Genomic DNA, 14,774 nt, shown 5'->3' on the forward strand with positions numbered 1-14,774 from the left:
AGATGTTTTGGCCAATCCGAACTGACTGGGGTCTGCAAGTGACAAAATCAAGATCCAATTGCACAAGGAGGTATTGAGGCCCAGGTCTTGGAGTTTACTGATTATTCAGCAGGACTGGAAAGGAAGGGGAAAGAAAGGGCTTCTGGAATTGCTCAAGTCAGCAGCCTCACATCTCCAGACAATGGGATTTGATCTAGACCTTGGATGGTGTCTATGAGGGTCTGCATGTCCCTCCATGTGTCTATGGTTGGATTTTCCTTCTACACCCTAAAAGTCAATTGGCTTCTTGAAATTACTCTTAGCAAATATATCAGAATCAGGTTTATTATCACTGAGATGCTGTGAAATTTGATGTTTTGTGTAAGACATGAAAAAGTGAACAGTGCAGAAGTGGAATAGTGAGGTAGTGTTCATGAACCAATTAGAAATTTGATGGCAGAGGAGGAGAGACTGCTCTTCAAATGTTGAGTGTGGGTCTTCAGGCTCTGGTACCTCCTCTCTGATGTAGTAATGAGAAGACATGTCCTGGATGGTGAGAGTCCTTAATATTGGATGGCATTTTCTTAAGGTATTGCCATTTGAAGATGTCCTCAATGGCAAGGAGAGTTATACTGATGATGGAGCTGGCTAAATCTACAGTCCTCTGTAGCCTCTTCTGAATCTGAGCATTGGTGCCTCCATGTCAGACAGTCATGCAACCAATCAGAATGCTCTCCATGTACATCTGTAGAAATTTGCAAGAGTCTTTGGTGATATACCAAATCTCATACTCCTAATGAAGTACAGCCACTGGCATAACTTCTTCATGATTGCATCAATGGATACTTGGGCCCAACACATGATATGTTTTCTTTTCGCTCAGGACCTCAAGATCTTGATGGCTAGGACCTTGAAACTGCTCACCCTTTCCAGCACTAACCCCTCAATGAAGACTGATGTGTGTTCTCCTGATATCCACTTCCTGAAGTTCACAATCAATTCCTTTGTCTTGCTGTTATTGAGTGCAAGGTTGTTGTTGTGAATCAACTCAACTAGCCACTCTGTCTCGCTGCTGGACACCTCCTTGTTGCTACTTGAGATTCTGCCAACAACTGTGCCTAACCACACAGTATCACTATAGAGTTCAGCAATGGGCTAAATACGCATACTTCTGATGTGCACATGCTGATCATCAGCGAGGAGATGTTATTACGAATCCGCACCGACTGTAGTCTCCCAATAAGGATGATTTTTTTTTTAAACTGATAGCATCTGAATGAGAATAAGCTGTACGTCCGTCCACAAGGAAATGATGCGGGGGAATGGGACTGATGAGGACGCGGTTGGGAGTCGCAGTGGACCCAATGGTCTGAATGGCCTCCTTCATATCACAATCAGGTTTATAATTGCTGACATACAGTACTGTGCAAAAGTCTTTGGCACATATATATGGCTTGGGTGCCTGAGACTTTTGCACAGTACTGTAGTAATTTTATCTATGTTTTATGCACTGTACTACCGTTGCAAAAAGATGACAAATTTCATGACATATGTGAGTAATGATAATCCTGATTCTAATATGTGTCTCTATTGTGGACTGTGGAAGGGGGCAGGGAGAGGGAAATCATGGTTGAGAAAAGAGGAAGGGAGAGGCGATGGAGGGGGAAGTACCAGAGGGGCATTGTGTAATAATCAATAAACCAATTGCTTGGAATCAAATAACCTTACCTGGTGTCTCAAGGCTGGGTGTGTCTGCACCTGCCCCACTGCCCACCCTGGCACTCCTCCTCTGTCACCTGCCCCACACTCCTCCCACGGTGCTCCACTCTCACCATCCCCAACGTCCTTTGCTCCCACAAAATTTTCGCTCTCTGCTCCAGTTGGTAAATACAGTACCGTAGAAAAGTCTTAGGCACCTTCACTATATTATAGCTGGGGGTAGTAATGAGGACAAGCTCCCACGATCTATTAAATGCTCCCAATGGCATACACTTCAGCTAGCCTCTGACAATCAAGTCCAACTCCTGGCCTTCACATGTGGCTTAGCCACTAAGTGTGGCAGAACTACTTCCATTGACAGAAGAGGCAAAGGCGGATTACTGACACCTTAAAACCAGTTGTTTCGGGCAGATGGGGCCTGTCAACCATGGCTGGCAGCTCACCTAGGAGAAGGAAAACTCTGATCTCAAACCACCGCTGCCTTGTGGTTATACCCACTCATGGGGAAGGCTTTGGAAGTATACCCCGAGGGAAAAATCCAGAGCTGGAGTCCCTAAACAGTCCTATATTGAGTTCAACACTGACTGGTAACTCCTGCAACATTGCTGGTAACAAACTGTATCGGTCTCTGCCATTCCTTTGGGTCTATCGGATGCAAGGAGTGGGGGGGCTTGCTGCACAGGCAATAGCTTGCTGTCCATATTGTACTGCTCAGGCTTATGTATCGAGGCAGCTCAGATGCAATATCCATGGTTGACCCTGACTGATGGAGGGATCACTCACTTAAGACTTTTGCAAAGTACTGTATGTCTGAAATCTGTTGTTTTGCAGCAGCAGTACAGTGCAATATATAAAAATTCCTATAAATTACAATAATAATATATTAAAATAAATAAATAGCACAAAAAGAGAACAAAATAGTGAGGTAACGTTCATGGACCATTCAGAAATCTGATGGTGGAGGGGAAGAAGCCATTCTTAAAATGTTGAGTGTGCATCTTCTGGCTCCTGTACCTCCTCCTTTTTTGGTAGGAATGAAAATAGGACGTGTCTTGCATGGAGAGAGACCTTCAGGATGGATGCCGCCTTCTTGAAGCATTGTCTTTTGAAGATATCCTCAATGCTGGGGAGGCTAGCATTCATGATGGAGCTGGTCGAGCTTACAAATCTCTGCAGTGGCCCGTCCATACCAGACAGTGGTGTAATCAGCCAGAATGCTCACCACGGTACATCTGAAGTCACTTGCTGGAGTCTTTGGTGACATACCAAATCTCCTCAAACTTCCAATGAAATATAGCCAGTGGCATGCTTTCTTCATAATTGCATCAATATGTTGGGCCCAGGATAGATCTTCAGAACTGTTAACACCAAGAACTTGAAACTGCTCACCCTTTCCACTTCTGATCCCTTCCATAGTCAATTCCTTGGTCTTACTGACATCGAGTGCAAGGCACTACTCAACCAGCTGATCTATCTCACTCTTGTACCTTTCTCATCACTATCTGAGATTCTGCCAACAATTGCTATGTCATTGGCAAATTTATAGATGGCAGTTAGTTGTGTGTATGCACACAGTCGTGAGTGTACAGAGAGTAGGTCACACATCCTTGAGGTGTGTCTGTGTCTGCCTTGATTGTCAGCAAGAAAGAGACGTTATTTATAAGTAAACAAGCGAACACTTGTAGAGAAAAATATGAAATTAACATTCTCTTAAAAAAAACACAAAACATTAAATACTACCAGAGATTCTTTTATTCAAAGTATCCTATGTTTTATAATGCAAGTATACTTCCATCTTCCCATTTCTCTCTGAGGTTTCTTGAAGATGTAAGGTAGAAAGAATTGAGCTCAGAGAAGTAAATGTGTTTGAAAATTTCAAATTTTCAGTGAAGTATTAGCACAGAGCTCTAATCATGATCCCTCCTCACCTCAAGTTTTTGCCGATACTTTCTACATTAAAAGTTCCAGGGATGTTGTATTTGGCCTGCTGAGTTCCTCCAGCATTTGGTGTGTGATGTGATTCTGAATATACTGTTATGAATCAAACCTTGTCAAACACCATTGATCTAAAAATGCAATGTGTCACTTTGTTTAAATCTAGATAAAGTCAGCTGTGTATTTGGTCTCTGGCATCAAACTTTAAAACTTGGACAGCCACTATCAACTGTATAGTTAGTGAATTAAGTGAAAGGTCTCAAGACATTTAGTTGATAAGAACATGTACACCAAGTAAAAGTTAGGAAGTAATCAAAGGTGCAGCCAATACCAGGATTCCAAAATATAAACATGAAATCTCAGACATTACTCAACTGTTAAGGATAAGATCCAATAAAAAGTCGTCAACCTGGAACGTTACCATTGTTTTTCTCTCCAGGCATGGCCTTCCCAATTTATCTGGTTGTACTTAACCATTTCCCTTCTGAATGTTACCCCTAAAACACCCCAATTTCTCGATTATAAGTTTATATTAAATGTACATTCTTATGGCCCCTTTTCTTCTATCTTAAGTCCCTCTTATCCCATTAACAATACTTGTTCCACTAGACAGTTCTATGTTAATTACTCTCCGATACTCTTCGTTGGATTTTGACTGCCTTTGCATAATCTCTTTCGAGCTGCTATATCTTAAATAGTAAATGTGATGCTCTGGATTTCCAGCATCTGCAGAATTACGTGTGTTTATGATTTGCTACTAAATCCGAGAAGCTCAGGTAGATTTAAATCCTATAATTGTGATTTTGTGCTGTATAGAGGCAAGGCGGGAGCAAGGTCCCCGTTGCCACAGCAACCATACTTGGGCGAGCGGTACAATCCAAAGATGGCTCATGTTTTCACTGTCTGTTAAAATCGATTACAGTTAACTCCCAGTCAGTCGCCTCACGCTAACAACCAACAGCTGGCGTACTTCAAATATAATCGGATAAAACACTTCCCCTCTGAAATCAGAAGAAACAGCCACTCACATTTAACACCACGTCTGCACATCATGCTCAACCTTACAACAGCAGCCATGTCGAATAATCCAACCAAGGTCACCCAACCGGAAGTAGTTGTAAAGGCACGGGAATAAGGCAATGCGCATGTCTAAAATTGCTGAGGTTTGTTGCCGTTGTTTGGGCGTTGGCATTAGTTTTAAGTTCGCAATTATGTTTTATGTGGCTTTCCTTTTAGTTTTTCTTTTCAATTCACTAGTCTGAACGTAAATATTGCTGCAAAGTGAGTGTTTTCTAAAAAGAGATGCTCCAACTTTAGGGAATATTTGTGAGGCTGAAAATGTGTTCAATGTTCAAGGTGAAATTCAAAGGGAAGTTGAGGCAACTTTAAGCAAGGAGGTTCGTTGTAAATTATTCACGTGTTCTGTCGGCAATCAGATTTGATAAATGTTAGTTCAGTTCGCCCGCACGCAAACTTTTTTTAAACACTTCTGGATACAGATCACTTTCAGTTAACCATCAAAATCAATGTGAATAGCACAGTAGATCAAAAGTTAAATCAGCTATTTTGTTCCGGTAATTCTGATGGACACAGTTAACTGAAGTCTTGGATTTCTTTTGGAAACTGACGGATATGACCAAAACAAGTTCATCTTTAAAATTTCTAATAATCTAGTACCTTTGAGACTTTGGTCATGCCTATTTAGTAGGTTAGATCCAAAAATGTCCCCACCCCACACACACACATTAATACCCAAACAAACCCTTATTACACTTGTTTAACATATTGCACAGATGTATAGGTCAATTTTCCAGTGGACCCGGTAAGTTTAAAGGGAATAAAAATATACAAATACTCTGGACTCCAATCCCATCTATAAACCTACCCATATTCCTGAAACCTAGTTTTCTGGGACTAAACCCATTCCCAGCCACCCAACCGGCCTATGATCCAGATTCTGATCCCAGCTGCACTCCAGATCCCTGACTCTGGCTGCATTGGATCTCCAGCTTAGATTCCAAACTAGCAACTGAGTCTAGATGCTAGAATGTCTGAATTAATGAACAACTGGAAGTTGGATTATCAGAGTTTTATTGTACTGCTTCAATAAACTTCTTATCTGATTGTATACGTGTAAAGTGCTGGTGTATTGGGCAAGATTGTGTCAGCACATTTTATGGATTGGACTCTAGTTCATGTTATGATGGGTTTATGGTTTCTAGATGCTCCTGTTTTGTTGCTGTTTTGACTGAGGCAGACTGGCTCTGCAGCCTGAGGTTAACGAACGACACAAAGCAAAATTGAACTGAATGAATATGCCTAGACTGGTTTGATGATTTGTGGTTTGGTGTGTTTTTCACTTTTTTTTTGCTGCTTGCATGATTTTATTTTATTTTGTGCATTGGGAGTTTGATGTTTTCCTTTGAATGGGTTCCATGGATTTCTTCCTTTGTTTCTTGGCTGACTGTAGGAAGACAATCTCGGGATTGTACACTATATACATACTTTGGTAATAAATGTACTTCCAATCTTTGAATCTTAATATCAGCTGCAAATTCCAATCATACCATGCTGCCATACATTTAATGCTCCAGATTTTGTTGTATGTCAAAACTAAAATGTTATGTTGTTCTAACATATATGATAATTATTCCTTGATGTTGTTGACTAGACATTGGCATCAATCTTGTTGAGCACCAGGAGTGGATGATAGATGGGAATCCGTGAGCACGTTCCTTATGGATGAGATTAAAGATGAAATTAGATTTATTTGTTACACATACATTGAAACATACAGAGAAATGCATCCTTTGTGTCAGTGACCTACATATTCTGAGGATGTGCTGGGGACAACCGCAAGTGTTGCCATGTTTCCTGTGCCAGCATAGCACATCCACAACTTACTAACTCTAACCCATACGTCTTTGGAATGTGGGAGGAAACCAGAGCACCTTTAGGAAACCAACACAGTCAGGGAAGTAACGTACAAACTCATTACAGACAGTGGTGGAATTGAACCTGGGTCGCTGGCTCTGTAATAGTGTTACAATACTGTGCTACCTTGGGACTGATCCCCAAATTGTAATTTGTAGCTATTTTTCCACGAAAACATTCAGATCTGCATTAAATTTCATTCAGTCTAAGGACTGAATCTCTTTCAGCTGCCCTTTTTAATGCTGCCTTCACCAGAAAGATTGCAGTGGTTAAGATGATGACTCATCAAGGACAGTTGGGGATTGGAATTGAAGACCGCTGTATCCAAATTCCCAGAAAAAGCTGCATTAATTGTGCAGCTGGATCCTGGACTTCCTGTCAGATCGCTGGCAGGTGGTAAGAGTGGATTCCCTCACCTCCACCCCTCTGACTCTCAATACCAGAGCCCCTCAGGGCTGTGTGCTAAATCCCTTCCTTTACTCCATGACTGTGTAGTCACCCACAGCTCTAATCTGCTAATTAAATTTGCTGACCACTACGTTGATTGGCCTAATCTCGAACAATAATGAGGTGGCCGACAGGGAAGAAGCCATCTCTCTGACACAGTGGTGTCAAGAAAACAACCTCTCCCTCAATGTCACAAAAACAAAGGAGCTGGTTGTGAATTACAGGAGGAATGGAGACTGGCTAACCGCTATTGACATCAATGGATCTGGGGTTGAGAGGGTAAACAGCTTCAAGTTCCTTGGCATCCACATCACCGACGACCTCACGTGGTCTGCACACACCAGCTGTGTGGTGAAAAAGGCACAACAGCGCCTCTTTCACCTCAGAAGGTTGAGGAAGTTTGGTATGGGCCTCCAAACCCAAAGAACTTTCTACAGGGGCACAATTGAGAGCATCCTGACTGGCTGCATCACTGCCTGGTATGGGAATTGTACCTCCCTCAATCGCAGGACTACAAAGAGTGGTTCAGACACCCCAGCGCATCTGTAGTTGTGAACTTCGCACTATTTAGGACATTTACAAAGACAGGTGTGAGAAAAGGGGCCGTAGGATGATTAGGGACCCAAGTCATCTCAACCACAATCTATTCCAGCTGCTACCATCCGGGAAAGGGTACCGCAGCATAAAAGCCAGGACCAACAGGCTCCGGGACAGCTTCTTCCACCAGGCCATCAGACTGATTAACTCACGCTGATTTGAGTGTATTTCTATGTTACATAGACTGTTCTATTTATTATAAATTACTATGATTGCTCATTGCACATTTAGACAGAGACATAATGTCAAAGATTTTTACTCATGTATGTGAAGGATGTAAGAAAGTCAATTCAATTTTTTTTAAATGGCGATTTCATTGAAAAGTACAACATTTTTGTTGGACTTCAGAAGCTATTTGCAGGGATCAGAATCAGAATCAGGTTTATTATCACCGGCATGTGTCATGAAATTTGTTAACTTAGCAGTAGCAGTTCAATGCAATACATAATATAAAAGAAAAAAAAATAAGTAAATCAATTTCAGTATACATATATTGAATAGATTAAAAATTGTGCAAAAAGCATAAATAATATATATTAAAAAAGTGAGGTAGTGTTCTCGGGTTCAATGTCTATTTAGGGATCAGATGGCAGAGGGGAAGAAGCTGTTCCTGAATCGCTGAGTGTGTGCCTTCAGACTTCTGTATTTCCTACCTGATAACAGTGAGAAAAGAGAATGCCCTGGATGCTGGGGGGTCCTTAATAATGGACGCTGCCTTTCTGAGACACCGCTCCATGAAGATGTCCTGAGCACTTCATAGGTTTGTACCCAAGATGGAGGATCCCCAAATAAAAGATTGTATGGAAGCAAGAACACAGCTGAAAGTGTGGCACAAAAAGGAAGGGCCCTTTATGGCTCCAAGGAAACTCAGAAAACAGAGCTTGATATATTTCTCATTGTCAATGAAAGCAAGATATATGGGGGAGGAGCTGTGGTAGTGTAGGAAAGTGGTGTTGAGAAGTAGTAATGACAGGAGGGCATGCCCTGGGCATTGGGGGTCCTTAATGATGGATGCCAACGTTTAGAGGCTTGCTCTTTGAAGACATTGACATGTTGTTGACTATTATCAACGGACTAGGTTAGGACACTCACTGCGTTCACTAATCAGGTGATTTGATTTCAGTAGAAGAGCATTTGAGAAATAAAACATTAGGCAGGAGCTGGAGAGTGTTCATTGGAAGCAGCTTTTATTGATGAATTATATGTAAAAGAATTAAATAAGTAGAGAAGAAAGAGCAAAAATAGTGAGGCAATGTTCATGGGTTTATTGTCTTCATAAATTGAATGGTGGAGGGGAAGTAACTGTTTCTAAAACATTTTAGTGTGTGCCTTCAGACTCCTGTACCTCCTGCTTGGTGGTAGTAATGATAAGAGGGCATATCGTGGTTGGTGGGGGTCCTCAATGATGGATGCCACCAGTTAGACACTTTGCTTTTTGAAGACATTGTCATACTGTTGACTATTATGAATGGACTAGGTTAGGACACTCAATATGCAACTCTCAATTAATCAAAACTCGCACGTTGTTGTCTCTGCACAAACCACAATGAAACTATGTTGACGCCGGTCAACAATTTAGTACATGAATACTACTGTTCCCTTGACACCAATACTCACTCAGACCACTTCTTCAATTTATAACACCAAAATAGAGATCTCCCATTGAGTGAACAATTGATCCTTTTATCTCTCAGCCCCTGGCATGGGGGTTCTTCCTTGTGATGGTTAGTCTCTGGAGATATCACCCCTTTGTATTTGAAACTCCATATTTTTAAACACTTGTTAACAGTTCAAATGTTGTGCTTCCATCTTTTTGGCTCAAGGCCATCTGACTGACCTATAACAGATTTCCATTTGATGCAGTCCAAGGGCTACACAACTTCGGTGACTTCTTTTGTTCTGTTCGACTCCGGTTCAAACTTGTCAAACCAGATCACTCAGACATTGGGAGATAACGAGATTACTTCTGCACACCTGCCATTGTACACAATACACAGCCTATCTGAGAACATTCTCAGGTTCAGCAGATCAGAAACTCCTTGTGTCGGTGGTCAATTTCTCTGATTAAATTATCCCAGAGTAGGAATCAGTCCATCAAACAATCCACAAAATGGAGGTTACAGAGCAGCTACACAAAATGACAGCCTCCATTCCTTCAAGCACGTGGCAAGAACAAAGACATCTGGTTTGTCTACTTCCATTGACCTAGACCCATCAAAATTCAATGTTTTCCTCCATATTTTAGTTTCTTCATGGCCATCAATCTGGGAGCCGTTAAAGGCCAGTTGGACAGAATTGAGAACCAATGTAGTCATGTGAGGCAGAAAGTCAAAGATGGCAATGGTGGTGTTATGTTTGTGGTACTGGGAAGCCGGGTGGCCATGAATAACACACACAAGAGATGGAGAGGTGAGAAGCAAACATGTCGCTGTTTATTTTACTTGTAAGTCACCTATCCAGAGTGCCCTCTCACATTATGTTCAGTATGTAACACACAGGGAAGCTTGACAGCAACCCATAAGGGTCAAAATATATATGACTATATAACATATTGCTCCCCCTTACTTTAAAGCTTTCTAATTTTCATTCGTTAGTTACCATGTCTGCCACTTTGGACAGAACAGGGTTAGGACACGTGTAGTTCCGGACTTGGGCTGCAGTTATCGGAGCTGTAGGTATCTCCTTGAAGTAAAAATCTCTTTCAGGGATGGCTCTGGAGCTGTAACAGCTAAGGGAAGTGTGGATAGTCCATCAGAATTTGAATGGTGTTCGGACCTCCTGTGCTTTAGATCATACTGATGTGCAGATAGTAACCCAGCCCTACGTTGCATTCAACTTGTAGCCAGGGAAGGAATGCTTGATGTTAAGAGGTGATAATCTGTCAGTAGTGTAAGTCGTCAACCAAAGATGCTCTGTCTGGGCGTAGTGGCTTTCTGCCTTGTTTAATGTCCCAATGCAAAAGTGATTGGATGCTCTTCACCTGATGGCATGATGTTTGAGATAACTGCCTCCATACCATAGGGTGATGCAACACAGGCCAATGGCATCAGCAATGGTAGGTTGAAGTGTGTGCTTCAGATTGTGTGTGCTGCCTTAAGTCAGTTATTTTATTTGGCATTTAGCACCCTTAGCTGGTAGTTTTGTATAGCAGTCATTTAGGTCATGTGATCTGTGTCTCTAGTTGATGACATCATCAGTAAGCGTGGAGACAGTTCTCCATATAGAGTTGAGGGAGAGCTTGTGCCTTTTCATTCGACATCATCCTGATGTTCAGGTCTTTTAAAGCATCGTTGGTATGTCAAAGTAATCTTTGGATTTATTATTTATTGATGTATATGCATATTTCCACAAATCAAAGATATTTGAATGGTTTGTGTGCAGATAAAATACAGATGGAATATTCATGCGGGCCACATGTTCTGGCTAAACCTGTAGTGAGAAAATGTGCATAAGATACATTATATGTAGCAACATCTTGCTTACCAGTAGCTTTATGATATACAGTATTTGGAACTTATTTGTATACAGCATCTTGTGTGTTATTTTGTATCATTTGTGGTATACTTAATGCTTGCCTTGTACTTAACCATAATGGGAATTTGGACACCTTTTGATTGTATGTTTTTCTTTCTGTTAGTTTTACCCTACCACCAGTTGCTACATTAAAGAAAGTCAACTTGGAACGTCTTTGTCAGTGTGGTAATTGGGGATGGAGTTATCTGCCGGTCAATTCATGCAAGGCCTGTGCAGAGGACAGGACATTGTGACAAAGCTGTTTTGGCCTTTTTAAAAGTCTGTTCGCAGTGATCTGTCCACTGTCATTGTGCTGATTTATTTAAAAGCTCATGAAGTGGTTTCAGCATGCTAGCTAGGTTAGGAACAAACTTTGCGTAGTATGTTAGTAGTCCTGAGAAAGATCTTAGTTGACGTACATTCTGTGGTGATGGAGCCTCCACGATTGCCCTCACCTTTGATGGTGTCTTCTGGAGCCCCAAGTTGTCAATCATGTGGCCCAGGTATTCAGTCAAAGGTAGAAAGAACTCACACTTGTCCTTCCAGACCCTTAGCCCATATTCCTTGAGCCTTTGTACTGTAACATCCGAGTTTTGTGGTTGCCTACGTTAATTTCTCCCAGTAATAAGTAAGTCACACGAGTTGCATTGCCCCCTTGTCAACCCGCTCAGGATCTGGTCCATTGCTTGTTGAAAAAGTGCTGGAGCTGAGATGATGCCAAACGATGGCCTTCAGTACCTGAACGTTCCTTTGTGAGACACTATGGTGTATGGTTCCTGTGACTCTGTTCCACATGCATCTGCAAGTAGGCTTGACACAAGTCAATCTTGCCGAGTGTCTGTCCTCCAGCCAATCCTGAAAAATGGTCATCAATGAGGGGACGAGGGGACTGTTCAGCCAAAAGACCCAGGTTAATGGTTCTAATAAAACATTAAAGACCCATCCCTTTTTAGGACAGGAACCATTGGAGTTGCTCATTTACTTACAAACACTGGTTCCAATACCTTACTCTTGACCAGTCTTTCCAATTCAGCTTCTACCTTTGGTCTTGCCTTCAGGCATTTGAGTGTTATGTCGGGCTTAGCAGTGATTTCTTTCATACTGCCCAGTTCTCTGTTGAATACTTCTGCACGTTGCTTCAATATCACTTGTAGATCAGTGCTCCCATCAGTCAAGTACACTTCGTGCTAGTTGAGTTTGAGCTGTTCTAACCAGGTGCAGCCCAGAAGTGCTGGAAAACTACCTTTAAGAATGTAGAGTGGAAGTTTCTTTCTCTGCTTGTTGATCTCCACTGTAACATGTACTACTCCCCTCACTGGAATAACCTCAGCAGTTTAAGTCCTTAAAGTCAAACTAGCCCCTTCTGGGGTGACATGCTGCAATTGCTCCTTGTAAATTGTCTCTGACACTGTAGCACCAGAGTTCACTGTGGCCCCATCCGACAGCGGGGTTCACCCAGTAGCCGTCGTTGTGTCCTGAAACAGGCAAAAAATGCAAAGTTTCCTCAACCACAGAGCGAGAGTCACTCAGCCTGTCCTCAGCATTCTCCATCTTGTTCACATGTTTTTTTCTGTTCATTTTTCTTTATCACAGTGCTTTTGCGTGACAGCTCTCTTTACTTTTACATGCATGTTCAATATTTCCCTTTTTGCCACGGCTTCAGCAGTCTAAATCCTTGTACTAAATTCTTTTGCTGAATGCCCAGTTTTGCCACAATGGTGACGTTGATTGCCAGCAGGTGTCTTATTCTTAAAGTCAGTAGAAACTTTATGAACTTGGGAAGATGTTCTTAAAAGGTGTGCTTCTTTAGCTGCCATCTCCATAGATGTACTGTCCTAATCTCAATCGCCTTCTATAATGTTAGTCTGTCTTCTGTAAGCATTGCCTCACTACACAGACCACATATGAGTCTATCATGTAAATGTGTCATTCAGTGACTGTCCAGCATCAGTGTTCAGACAGTTGCTTCAGCAAACTGAAATAGTCTCACCTTCCTCTTGATTCCTTTTGTGAACTCAAAACCTCTCAGCAGTTATCAAAACTTTACATGAATGGTGGTCCTTTAAGACTTTAACTATGTCCTCATAAGGCTTCTCATAAGGCTTATCACCAGCCTTAGCTTGTTGCACTGGACTGCGTAACAAATTTAACATATTTGCACCCATCACAGTCAGTAAAATTAGAACATGAATATCATCAGAATTTTGATTTGCCAGTGCAAAATATTCAAATCTTTCAGTATATGAACTCCATTGCTCTGTTGTTTCGCCATACAGCCCCAAACTCCCAAACATTGTCGCTATTTTCAAACTCAGTCACATTCCAGAACAGTTATCTATCTTTCTCTTTCCCTCTCTTATTTGTTTTATTTAACCGTCTGGTTCTCGTTTCTTCCTCTCGGATTCTTCACTCACCAGGCTTCCAGTGCCCAATTTCATTCACCCACATTACACAGCGGTACCCAACCCTGCCACGGACTATTCTTCTCAAAGGGAGCGAAACGATAAATGGTTAATGAGGACTTGTCACCTCATCGCCGGTTGTTATGTTTGAGGTACAGGGAAGCCGGGTGGTCACGAATAACACACACAAGAGACGGAGAGAGAAACAAATGTGTAGCTGTTTATTTTACTTGTAGGTCATCTACCCAGAATGCCCTCTCACAACACCTTCAGTACGTAACACACAGGGAAGCTCGGCAGCAACATGTCAGGGTCGAAGTATACTGTACATTAATACATAACGGCTGGTCCAGGAGCCTTAGAAGACAAGATGGAGTGAATTTAATCAAAAACCAAAGAATCATATGTAAGGTTGAGAGAACTGAAATTGGGCAGGGTGTTTGAATAACGTAAAGGAAATAGGAAAAAAAATAAACAGGGAATAAAGAGAGCTAAACTATATCATGTTATGTCCTTCGCAGGTAGGGTTACAGAGAATCCTAAAGCATCTTATACATGCATTAAAACCAAGGAAGTAACCAGGAAGAGGATAGAGGAAAGACAAAGGAGGAAATTTATGCCTGGAGTGAGAGGAAGTGGGCGAGGCAGTAAATGAGTACTTCATATCAGTATTCACCAAGGAGAAGGACGTGCAGGAAACAAGGATCTACTCTTGCAGCATTTTGACAAAAAACAAAGGATATCTTTGGGGACTAGAGGGAAATCTTGCAGTAACGGATAATGTGCAAACTCCACGTAGCCACCATTGAAGTCAGGCGGTTGGAGCTGTGGGACATCTGCTGTAGCACCACTATGCTGCCTGAACTAACAAAGTTTTGATTATTTTTAGAGCAAGTCTGAATGTTTCTTAGCACCAATGTATCAAAAAAATGTTTAAACACTTAAACAACGTAAAATAAAAATCTGAAGAATTAATCCAATCACAAACAAGAAAAAATCTGCAGATGCTGGAAATCAAAGCAACACACACAACTGCTGGGGGAGCTCAGCAGGCCAGGCAGCATCGATGGGAAAAGAGGACAGTCAACTTTTCAGGCCAAGACCCTCAGCAGGACTGGAGAAAAAAAGATGAAGTGTCAGAGATAGAAGGTGGGGGGGGGGTGGTGGTGAGGAAGAAACACAAGGTGATAGGTGAAATGGAATGGTAGGAGGGGTGAAGTAAATAGCTGGGAAGTTGATTGGGGAGAG

General features: G+C 41.8%; 1 protein-coding gene across 1 annotated transcript in view; it reads right to left on the reverse strand.

The window, feature by feature from the left end:
- sdhdb (succinate dehydrogenase complex, subunit D, integral membrane protein b) overlaps nucleotides 1–4,746 on the reverse strand; it is a 28,771-nt gene extending 24,025 nt beyond the window's left edge. The window contains exon 1 of the mRNA XM_063038286.1: nucleotides 4,662–4,746. Coding sequence (XP_062894356.1) covers nucleotides 4,662–4,710 — 49 coding nt within the window. The 5' untranslated portion in view covers nucleotides 4,711–4,746. The remainder of the gene's footprint in view (nucleotides 1–4,661) is intronic.
- Between the last annotated feature and the right edge of the window lie 10,028 nt (nucleotides 4,747–14,774).

Source organism: Mobula hypostoma, chromosome X2, assembly GCF_963921235.1.
Source record: "Mobula hypostoma chromosome X2, sMobHyp1.1, whole genome shotgun sequence".
Lineage (NCBI taxonomy): Eukaryota > Metazoa > Chordata > Chondrichthyes > Myliobatiformes > Myliobatidae > Mobula > Mobula hypostoma.